Source organism: Apteryx mantelli, chromosome 33 (assembly GCF_036417845.1).
Source record: "Apteryx mantelli isolate bAptMan1 chromosome 33, bAptMan1.hap1, whole genome shotgun sequence".
Classification (NCBI taxonomy): domain Eukaryota; kingdom Metazoa; phylum Chordata; class Aves; order Apterygiformes; family Apterygidae; genus Apteryx; species Apteryx mantelli.
The window spans coordinates 1,699,903-1,710,776 of record NC_090010.1 but is presented as its reverse complement, the minus strand read 5'-3'; the positions used below and the strand labels follow the sequence as shown (position 1 = coordinate 1,710,776).

Below are 10,874 nucleotides of genomic sequence, written 5' to 3'. Positions count from 1 at the left end.
TACACAAACACCACGCGGGGACACCTATACCCCCCCCCCCAAAAAAAACCCCTGGTAACTCCCCAAAATGGCACCCAGCAGCCCCCCCCCCCCCCCAAGCCCTCCTGCCCCGGGGCGCAGAGGCGACACAGAGCTTAGTGTAGAGATCGATAGATATTTATATAAATATTTGGGGCTGTACAAGTGGGGGGGGGGGTGCGGGGAAGGGGGGGGGCAGGTCACAGGCCGGGGGGGGCCGCGGGCCGGGGCGGCCCCTCGCCGCTGCCCGAGTGGTCCAGCTCCGCGCTGTCGCAGTCCGAATCCTCGGAGACCTGGGAAGGTTGGAGCAGGGGGGGGTTAAACACCCCCAGAGCCTCCCCCTGCCCCACAGCCAGCCCTGGGGGGGGGGGGGGGCAGAGGACCCCCCCCCTCCTGTGGGGACTCCTTTGGGACCCCCCCCCGTGGAAGCCATCCCAAAGCAATGGCACTGTAGCTTGGGGGGCTCGGGGGTCCCCCCTCCCCATGGTCTCCGGTTCTGGGGGGGGGCTCAGGGACCCCCTTCCTACGGTACCTGGTCTGGGGAGAGCCCCCCCTCCCCATGGTACCCCCATTTTCAGAGGGTTCGGTGACCCCCCTCTGCATGGTATTTGGCCCTGGGGGGGGGGTCCTGGACCCCCCTCCCTCCCCATGGTTATCCATCTCTGGGGGGCTCTGGGGACCCCCCTCCCCATGGCACCCAGTCCTGGGGGGCCCTGGGGACCCCCCCTTTCCCCTGGCCACCTCATCCTGGGGGTGACGGGGAGCCCCCTCCCCATCGCACCCACTTTTGGGGGGAGGAACCCCTTTTCCATGGTGCTGGGTCCTGGAGGAGGAGGAGGGGGGGGGGAAGCACCTGGGAGACCCCCCCCCACCCCCCCCCCCAGGGACCCCCCCTGGCACCCAACCCCGGGATGCTCAGGGTGTCCCCCCCCCCAAAACCCGCCGTCACCCATCCGTCACCTTGGGGCTGTGGCCTCCCTGGCGGCGGCCGCCGGGGCCCTCGGGGGGGGCGGCGTCCAGGGGGATTTCGGAGCCCTGCGAGAGCAGGTCCTCGGAGCGGTCGTCGGGGCGCTCGTCCGTGTTGGTGCTGCCCACGTCCGGGGTGGCGCTGTGCGACGGCTCGCTCGTGTGGCCCTCGTCCCCGTCGCCGTCCCCGTCCCCGTCCGAGAAGTTCTCCGAGCTGAAGGTCGACAGCGACTGCCGCTTGCTCATGCCCGGGGGCCACCTGGGGTGGAAGGTGGAGGTGGGCGTGGGATGCGGAGGACCCAGGTGTCCGGGCACCTCCTGCACCCATCTGCATGCCGGGAGTGATCCCAGGTGTCCCGGCACCCATCTCCCCACCTTTGCACCCGTCTGCATCCCAGGAGTGATCCCAGGTGTCCCGGCACCCATCTCCCCACCTTTGCACCCGTCTGCATCCCGGGAGTGACCCCAGGTGTCCCGGCACCCATCTCCCCACCTTTGCACCCGTCTGCATCCCAGGAGTGACCCCAGGTGTCCCGGCACCCATCTCCCCACCTTTGCACCCGTCTGCATCCCAGGAGTGATCCCAGGTGTCCCGGCACCCATCTCCCCACCTTTGCACCCGTCTGCATCCCAGGAGTGACCCCAGGTGTCCCGGCACCCATCTCCCCACCTTTGCACCCGTCTGCATCCCGGGAGTGACCCCAGGTGTCCTGGTGACCCCCCCCAGCCAGACCCTAGGGCATCCTGGCTCCATCCGCATGGAAACCAAGCATCTCCCCCCCCTCGCCCCCGCCCCCAACCCTGGGAGTGAGCCCAGGCGTCCGGGACGGGGTGGGGGGCACCCACCTCTGCCGCAGGGGCAGCTCCACCTCGCTGTCCACTTCGCCCTCCTCTTCCTCCGACGAGACCCCCCGTTTCTGGGGGCAGACGGCAGCGTTGGGACCCCCCCCCAGCCGCCACCCCCCCCAGCCCCAACAGGGACCCGGGTGTCCGGCAAACACCCCCCCCACCCAAGCCAGGATGGACCCAGGTGTCCACCCCCTCCCCCCCCCAAGAAGGGACCCAGGCGTCCGGCCCTCCCCATCCCAAAGGCACCCATGAGTCTGGCACCCACCTCCTCCCCCAAAAGAGGTCCAGCCCCCCCCCCCCCCACCCCAGAAGGGGCCCAGGCGTCCGGCCTCCGCCTTGCAGGCAGGAGGCACCCAAGGGTGCTGCACCCCTCCTCCCCCAAAAGTGACCCAGGCGTCCGGCCCCCCCCATCCCAAAGGCACCCATGTATCTGGCACCCACCTCCTCCCCCAAAAGAGGTCCAGCCCCCCCCCCCCCCCACCCCAGGAGGGGCCCAGGCGTCCGGCTCGCTCACCTGGCCCCGCGTCACGGCCGCCCGGTAGAGCAGCGCCGCGGGGGTGAGGTGCTGCCCGGCTCCGGCTTTGCCCCCCCGCGCGGCTCCGCCGTCCCGCTCGGGCTCGCCGGGGGCCGGGGACCGCGGCGGGGGGCACCCTTGGGTGCCCGCTTCGCCTCCGGCCCCCGCGCCGGGCGCTGCGGCCGGGGGGGCACCGGCGACCTCCAAGGTGCCCCCCAGCAGGTCGGGGCCGACGGCGGCGGCGGCGGTGATGGTGGCCGGGGGGGGTCCGGGCAGCCCCCGGGGGGGTCCGGCCTCGGGACCCGGTTCGCCGCAGCCCCCCCTGGGCCCGGCTTTGCGGTGGCGACCCTTGGCCCTCCGGCTGCGCCCGGGCGAGGGGGGGCCCTTGGGACATCCCGGCAGGGTCACCTGCGCCATGGCCGCGTCCAGCTTGGGCAGCAGCACCTCCGGCTTCAGGATGTCGGGCCTGCGTTTGGGGTGGGGGGGGGAGGAAACAGGGGGCAGGGCTGCGGCGGGGGGACCCAGGCGTCCGGGAGCCCCCGCAACACCCCCCCCCCACCAGCCAGCCCTGAGGGCCCAGGCGTCCGGGCTCCCAGTGCCCCCCCCCCCCCACCTCGCTCCATGCTCCCGTGGAGACCAGGATGCCCGGGCTCCCCATCCCACCTCCATGCAAAGGGACCCAGGCGTCCGGGCTCCCAGACCCCCCCCCCACCAAGGGGATGCCAACATCTGGACCCCCAGCAACCCCACCACCACCCCGAAGGACCCAGGCGTCCGGGAGACCCCCCCCCCCATTCCCCCTCCCCAAAAGGTTCCCATGCCTTCAGGTCCCCACAACCTCCCACCCCAAAGGACCAGGGCACCCAGCCCCCTCCAAAAGGGACCCAGGCGTCCGAGCATCCACCTCCCCCAACCCCGAAGGACGCAAGGCTTTGGGCCCCCCCACCCAGCCCCGCGAGGGACCCAGGCGTCCGGGCGCACCGCTTGCCGTGGGGCGAGAGCTTCTGGGGCACGTTGCGCTTCTTGATGAGGGTCTCGACGGCGTTGCCGTGCAGGAGCCCCCGCGGCGCCCGCGGCTTGAAGAGCCCGGGGTAGCGCTTCTCCAGCGCCTGCTCCCGCCTGCAGGGGGGACGGGGGGGGGGTCTCCGTGGGGTGGCCGTGGGCCCAGGTTGGACATGGGGTGGGTTGGTGGTAGTTGGGGGCGCTTGTATGGGGGGGGGCATGGACACAGACCGGGTGTGGGGTGGGTTTGGCGGTTGGCATAGAGCAAGTTCTTGGTGGTTACAGGGTGTTCATGACCTGGGCATGGCTTTGGCACGGGCACAGGTTGGACGTGGGGTGGGTTTGTGGTGGTTACGGGGTGCTGATGGCATGGACACAGGGTTGGCATGGGCACGAGGTGGTCATGTGGTGCCCAAGGGCCCAAGTTGGACATAGGGTGGGTTCATGGTGGTTACGGGGTGCTCATGGTGTGGACACACAGGTTGGCATGGGCACGGGGTGGCCAAGGGCCCAGGTTGGATGTGGGATGAGTTTGTGGTGGTTACGGGGTGCTCACGGCATGGACACGGGGTTGGCACGGGCACAAGGTGGCCATGTGGTGCCCAAGGGCCCAAGTTGGACATAGGGTGGGTTCATGCTGGTTATGGGGTGCTCATGGTGTGGACACACAGGTTGGCATGGGCACAGGGTGGCCATGGGGTGGCCAAGGGCCCAGGCTGGATGTGGGGTGGACTCGAGGTGGTTACGGGGTGCTCACGGCATGAGCATGGGGTTGGCATGGGCATGGGGTGGCCATGTGGTGCCCAAGGGCCCAGGTTGGACGTAGGGTGGGTTCATGCTGGTTATGGGGTGCTCATGGTGTGGACACACAGGTTGGCATGGGCATGGGGTGGCCATGGGGTGCCCAAGGGCCCAGGTTGGACGTGGGGTGGGTTTATGGTGGTCACGGGGTGGCCCGGGGGTGGCCTGCGGGCGCTCGCTCACCTGAGCAGCTCCTTCTCCTTGAGCTCCAGCTGCAGCATGAGGGCGCTGAGCTCCATGTAGAGGTTGTTGGCCCGCTCCAGCTTGCGCTCGTAGTGCTCCCGGATGTCCAGCGCGTGCCTGGCACCGCACGGGCACCACGGCGTCGGCACGGCGCGCCCGCGGGCACGGCTCGGGGACGGGGGGGGGCACGGCGCGGAGGTGGCACGGCGCGGGGACGGCACGGCATGCGGGGCACGGACACGGCCGGAGGGGGGGTACCCCAAAGCCCTCCCCATGCGCAGCTACCCCCGGTGCCCCAACGCCCCCGTCTCCCCGGTGCCCCCCGCGTCGCCGCCACCCCCCGGTGCCCCCGTGTCCCCCGTGCCCCGCGGCCGGCCCCACCGGAGCTCCTCGCGCCGGCGGTTGATGAGCTCCTCCTCGAGCCGGTGCAGACACGTCCCCTCCGACTTGATCTTCTCGAAGTGCAGCTTCACCTCCTCCCGCCACTCGGCCTGCGGCAGGCGGCACCGGCTACCGCGGGCACCGGCTACACCGGGCACCGGCTACCACGGGAACTGGCTGCCGTGGGAACCGGCTGCCGCGGGCACCGGCTACACTGGGCACCAGCTACCATGGGAACCGGCTACCGTGGGAACTGGCTACCATGGGCACCGGCTACACCGGGCACCGGCTACCATGGGCACCGGCTACACCGGGCACCGGCTACCATGGGAACTGGCTACACCAGGCACCGGCTACTATGGGAACCAGCTACCGCAGGAACTGGCTACCATGGGAACTGGCTACACTGGGCACTGGCTACCATGGGCACCGGCTACACCGGGCACCGGCTACCATGGGAACCGTCTACACCAGGCACTGGCTACCGCGGGAACCAGCTACCGCAGGAACTGGCTACCATGGGAACTGGCTACGCTGGGCACTGGCTACCATGGGCACTGGCTCCCACAGGCACTGGCTACACCAGGCACCAGCTACTGTGGGAACCAGCTACACCAGGCGCTGGCTACACCAGGCACCAGCTACTGTGGGAACCAGCTACACCAGGCACTGGCTACACCAGGTACCAGCTACCGTGGGAACCAGCTACACCAGGCACTGGCTACCACATGCACCGGCTACCGTGGGAACCGGCTCCGCCAGGCACCAGCTACCACAGGAACCAGCTATACCAGGCACCAGCTACCATGGGAACTGGCTACACCGGGAACTGGCTGCCGTGGGAACTGGCTACTGCAGGAACCAGCTACCACAGGCATCAGCTACCCTGGGCATCAGATACCCCGGCACTGGCTACCATGGCACCAAGTACCACAGATACCAGCTACACCGGGCACTGAGTATCCTGGGCACCGGCTACCCCATGCACCGCTATCCTGGGCACCAGTACCCCGGGCACTGGGATATACTGGGCACCGGCCACCCCGGCTCCCACGGGCATGGAGCTATCGTGGGCACCGGCTGCCCCGGCACTGGCCATCGGGGTCGCCCGGGTTTGAAATACATCTCCTGCGGGGTGCTGGGGGCCCCAGGGTGCTGGGGGTACCTGGGATTTGAAGTAGGTCTCCTGCGGGGTGGAGAGGACGTCGGCGGAGGCGATGTCGAGGTGCAGCAGGATCTGGCGGAAGGAGGGCCGGTTCCGGGGCTTGCTGTTCCTGCGGGGAACGGGCACGGTGCTGGGGCGTTTCGGGACTGCGGGCAAGGAAGGGTGCGTGGGACGCGGTGGGGTGCCCAAGGGTGGGGGGTGCCGGGCTGTGTGTGTTGGGGGTCCCTGGGTGCAGTGAGCAACCCTTGCATGGGGTCCCCATGGGCACGTCCCCCAGGGCAGGGGGGTCCTCCATGGGCAGGAGGTCCTCCATGGGCAAGATGTCCCCATGGGCATGTCCCCCAGGGCAAGGGTCCACCATGGGCAGGAGGTTCCCCATGGGGAGGGGACCCCCAGGGCAGAGGGTCCCCATTGGCAGGGGTCCTCCATGGGCAGGAGATCCTCCATGGGCAAGATGTCCCCATGAGGACATCCCCCAGGGCAGGAAGTCCCCCAGGGCAGGGAGTCCTCCATGGGCAGGATGTCCCCATGGGCAGGAGGTCCCCATGGGTACTTCCTCCAGGGCAGGGGATCCCCCAGGGCAGGGGATCCCCCATGGGCAAGATGTCCCCATGAGGACATCTCCCAGGGCAGCATGTCCCCATGGGCAGAGGGTCCTCCACGGGCCAGGAGTCCCCACGTCAGGACCCCCCATGGCAAGGTCCCCCATAGCAGGGTGTCCTTGTTGGGTGCCCACGGTGTGTCCCTCATGTCAGGGTGCCCATGGCACGTCCCTTTGCAGGGCGCACATGGCATGTCCCCACGCAGGCTGCCCGTGGCGTGTCCCCGAGTGGGGTGCCCGTGGTGTGACCCCCCCCCCAAAGCGTGTCCCCAGCGGGTGCCCACTCACCAGCACTGGCGCAGCAGCACCTTGAAGCCGTCGGGGCAGCCGGAGGGCACGGGCAGGTGCAGGCTGTTGCTGCCCACCCCCCAGATGATGGCCGACGAGTCCACGTCCTTGTAGGGGATCTCGCCCGTGAGCAGCTCCCACAGCACCACCCCGAAGGACCTGGGCGCACCGGCACCCATGGGCCCCGGCACCTGGGCACCAACTGCCCACCAACCCCCCCCCAGCCACCCCAGGCACCCGTGTCCCCAGATAACCCCATGTCCCGTGGTCCTCCCAGTGTCCCCTTGGTCCCACCAGTGCCCCCTGGTCCCTCCAGGGTCCCTCCATCCCCCCTTTACCGCCTTGGTCATCCCAGTGTCCCCCATTCACCCTTGTCCTGCCCTGGAGCCCCCAATGTCTCCTGGCTCTGCCCATGCTGGTGTCCGCAATGTCCCCTCTCCCCACAGGGGGCCCCGATGTCCCCTCATGCCCCCCATCTCTGCAATGCCCCCGTCCCCCTCCCAGTGTCCCTGATGCCCCCATCCCTGTTCCCTCCCACCATCTCTGGTGTCCCCATTGCCCCTGTCCCCAAAAGGTTCCCAGTGTCCCCCAATGTCCCCATATCCCCTGGTGTCTCTGGTGTCCCCCCCAACACCCCTCATCCCCAATGTCCCTGGTGTCTCTCCATTGCACCTTTTCCCCCAGGTCTCTGGTGTCATCAAAGACCCTCATGTCCCCTATGTCCCCCGTGTCCCCAAGGTCCCTGAGGTCCATGGCATCCCTGAGCCCTCACCAGATGTCGACCTTCTCGGAGACGGGCTCGTTGCGGATGACCTCGGGTGCCATCCAGGCCACGGTGCCCGCGAAGGACATCTTGGTGCTCTTGTCGATGAGCTCCTTGGAGGTGCCGAAGTCCGAGATCTTCACCACGTCATCGTAGGTGATGAGCATGCTGGGGGGCACCCGCTCAGTGCCACGCCAATGACGCGGCACTGCCATGGGCATGCCACCACCATGGACATGGCACTGCCATAGATATGGCATCACCACCATGGGTATGGCACTGCCATGGGCATGCAACCATGACGGGCACAGCACCGCCACGGGCATGGCACCACCATGGGGATGCAACCACAGTGGGCACCACACCACCATGGGCATGGCACTGCCACGGGCATGCCACCACCACAGGCATGGCACTACCATGGGCATGGTACCATCATCATGCCATCATGGGCATGGCACCACCATGGGCATGGCACCACACATGAGCACACAACCACCATGGGCATGACACCGTCATAGGCAAGGCATCGTCTTGGGCATGCCACCACCATGGGCATGCCGCTACCATGTCACTGCCATGGGCACAGCTTGTCATCAGCATGGCATGGCACCACCATGGCACCACCACAGTCATGCCACCACCACAGGCCTGATGCCACCATGGCACCATCATGGGCATGCCACCACCACGGTCACCATACTGGACACCACCACAGCCCAGAGCTCCAGGGAAGGAGCCGTATCAGGCCCTACCCTCACCCCAGGCGCACCCACGGGTGCCCCAAGCCCCCATCCCCGCTCACTTGGGCGACTTGAGGTCGCGGTGGATGATCTTGTGGAGGTGCAGGTAGTTCATGCCGCCGGCGATGCCCATGGACCAGTCGACGAGGAGCGAGGGGGTGACCTTGCGCCCGGCGCGCAGCACCTCGTAGAGCTGGCCCTGGGCGCAGAACTCCATGATGATGCAGTAGCAGGGGGCCTGGGTGCACACGCCTCTGCGGGCACAGCGGCACCCATCAGCGCAGGGGCACCCGGCAGCCCAGGGGGACCGTGCTGCGCCACGGGCACCCACCTGTGCCCAGGCAGCCATCAACATTGGGGCATCCAGCTGCAACCTGGCACCCAACAGCTCTGGAGCACCCAGGCACCCATCAACTTTGGGGCATCCAGCTGCAACCTGGCACCCAACAGCTCTGGAGCACCCAGCAGCACCCATCAACTTTGGGGCATCCAGATGCAACCTGGCACCCAACAGCTCTGGAGGACCCAACGGCACCCATCAACTTTGGGGCATCCAGCTGCAACCAGGCACCATCAGCGCTGGAGCACCCATCCGCACCCCCGTCCCCCCATCCCGAGCACGTCTGTGCCCCCTCTCCCCCACTCTGCACCCATGTCCCCGTGCGTGTGTGGCATCTCCATGTCCCCAAGCCCGGGAGATGCCCGTGTCCATGTCCCCGTGTCCCCGCTCACTTGAAGGTGATGATGTTGGGGTGCTTGAGCTTGCGCAGGTGCTTGATGTCGGTCTCCTTGAGGTCCCGCACCTTCTTCACGGCCACCTCCTCGCCGTGGAAGCGGCCCAGGAAGACGGCGCCCTGCGCCCCGCTGCCCACCCACTGCAGGTCCAGGATCTCCTCGAAGGGCACCTCCCAGGGGTCTGCGGGCAGCCGCGCACGTGGCACCCGCTCGCCAGCGCCCCGGGGTGCCCCACATCCCTCTGCACCCTGTTGCCCCCCCCTTCCTGCCCCATTGCACCCTCCTTTCCCTGTTGCACTCGTCTTGCCCCATTGCACCGCTCTTTGCCCCCCTCTCTGCCCCGTTGCTCCCACCGCACCCACTCCGCTGCCCCATTGCACCCTCCTTACCCCATCGCATCCTTCTTTGCCCCCTCCCCATTGCACCTTTCTTTGCCCCGTTGCACCCTTATTTGCCCCTTCCCTGCCCCATTGCACCCTCCCTGCCCCATTGCACCTTTCTTTGCCCCACTGCACCCTCCTTTCCCTGTTGCCCCCTCCCTGCCCCCATTTGCCCCCTCCCTGCCCCCATTTGCACCCTCCCTGCCCCACTGCACCTTTCCTTGCCCCATTGCACCCTCCTTGCCCCATTGCATCCTTATTTACCCCCTTCCTGCCCCATTGCACCCTCCTTGCACCATTGCACCCTTCTCTTTGCCCCATTGCACCCTCCTTTCCCCATTGCACCCTTCTTTGCCCCCTCCCTGTCCCACTGCACCTTTCTTTGCCCCACCGCACCCTTATTTGCCCCTTCCCTGCCCCATTGCAGCTTTCTTTGCCCCACTGCACCCTCCTTTCCCTGTTGCCCCCTCCCTGCCCCCTATTTGCACCCTGCTTGCCCCATTGCACCCTCCTTTCTCCATCACATACTCCTCACCCCATTGCACCCTTATTTGCCCCCTCCTTGCCCTTTGCACCCTCCCTGGCCCACTGCACCCTGCTTGTCCCATTGCACCCTTATTTGCCCCCTCCCTGACCCATTGCACCCTCCTTTCCCCACTGCACCCTCCTCACCCCATTGCACCCTTATTTGCCCCCTCCTTGCCCCCATTGCACCCTCCTTGCCCCATTGCACCCTCCCTGGCCCACTGCACCCTGCTTGTCCCATTGCACCCTCCTTTCCCCACTGCACCCTCCTCGCCCCACTGCACCCTTATTTGCACCCTGCTTGCCCCATTGCACCCTCCCTGGCCCATTGCACCCTGCTCGCCCTGTTGCCCCCACCCTGTCCCCCCCCCCCGCACCCTCACCCTCCTGCGGGTGCTTGTGCTCGGCGGCGTAGGCTTTGCCGATCATGGTCCAGACGGGCTTGAGGCAGCCGAAGAGCCCCTCGAGGAACCCGCCGCCCGCTTGGCACCGCAGGTGTCCGGCCTCGGGCGCCAGGGCCCCGGCGCGGCGCAGCTCGCCCGGTGCCGCCTCGGCGCCGTCGGGGTGTCGCGGGGCTCCGCGGCGGGGCCAGGCCTCGGCGGCGGCGGCGGGGGCGCCGGGGGCGGCGGGCAGCACGTCGCGCAGCACGCACTGCGTGGGCGTCAGCTCCTGCTCCGGCGTGCCGTCCGACGCCAGCGCCAGCGAGGGCGACGGCGTCCGCGTCTCGTGCAGGCAGGCCATGGCGGGGCCCCCCCTCCCCGGCGCCGCCGGCCCCCCGCCGCGCGCCTGCGGGGACAGCGGGGTCGGCGGCGTGTGCTGGGGCGCGCGGTCCCCCCCCCCCCCACCCCTGTCCGTGCGCGTGCAGCACCTTGTGCCGGTGTGCATCGCTACGTGTGTGTCCCCTTGTGCATGCATGTGCAGCTCCTTGCGCATGCGTGTGCATCACCACGTGCGTGCAGC

At 68.4% G+C, this 10,874-nt stretch overlaps 1 protein-coding gene across 1 annotated transcript; it reads right to left on the bottom strand.

The window, feature by feature from the left end:
* Nucleotides 1-218: 218 nt before the first annotated feature.
* On the bottom strand, nucleotides 219-10,655 carry MAP3K12 (mitogen-activated protein kinase kinase kinase 12). The gene is made up of 13 exons (XM_067313934.1): nucleotides 10,298-10,655; nucleotides 9,007-9,190; nucleotides 8,337-8,528; nucleotides 7,541-7,699; nucleotides 6,769-6,927; nucleotides 5,880-5,988; nucleotides 4,715-4,824; nucleotides 4,334-4,450; nucleotides 3,329-3,466; nucleotides 2,348-2,813; nucleotides 1,831-1,901; nucleotides 979-1,243; nucleotides 219-311 (listed from the first exon to the last, which is right to left on the bottom strand). The coding sequence occupies exons 1-13, from the start codon at nucleotides 10,653-10,655 to the stop codon at nucleotides 219-221; spliced, it is 2,421 nt and encodes an 806-aa protein (XP_067170035.1).
* Nucleotides 10,656-10,874: the final 219 nt, after the last annotated feature.

Bases quoted from the DNA above. Each gene is read 5' to 3' on its own strand.
- MAP3K12 (XM_067313934.1), bottom strand. From the start codon at position 10,655: ATGGCCTGCCTGCACGAGACGCGGACGCCGTCGCCCTCGCTGGCGCTG. The intron at 6,928-7,540 runs GTGAGGGCTCAG...CGGTGCGCCCAG, and splicing joins TCCGAGAAGGTCGACATCTG to GTCCTTCGGGGTGGTGCTGT. The intron at 2,814-3,328 runs GTGCGCCCGGAC...CCCCAAACGCAG, and splicing joins CTCTCGCCCCACGGCAAGCG to GCCCGACATCCTGAAGCCGG.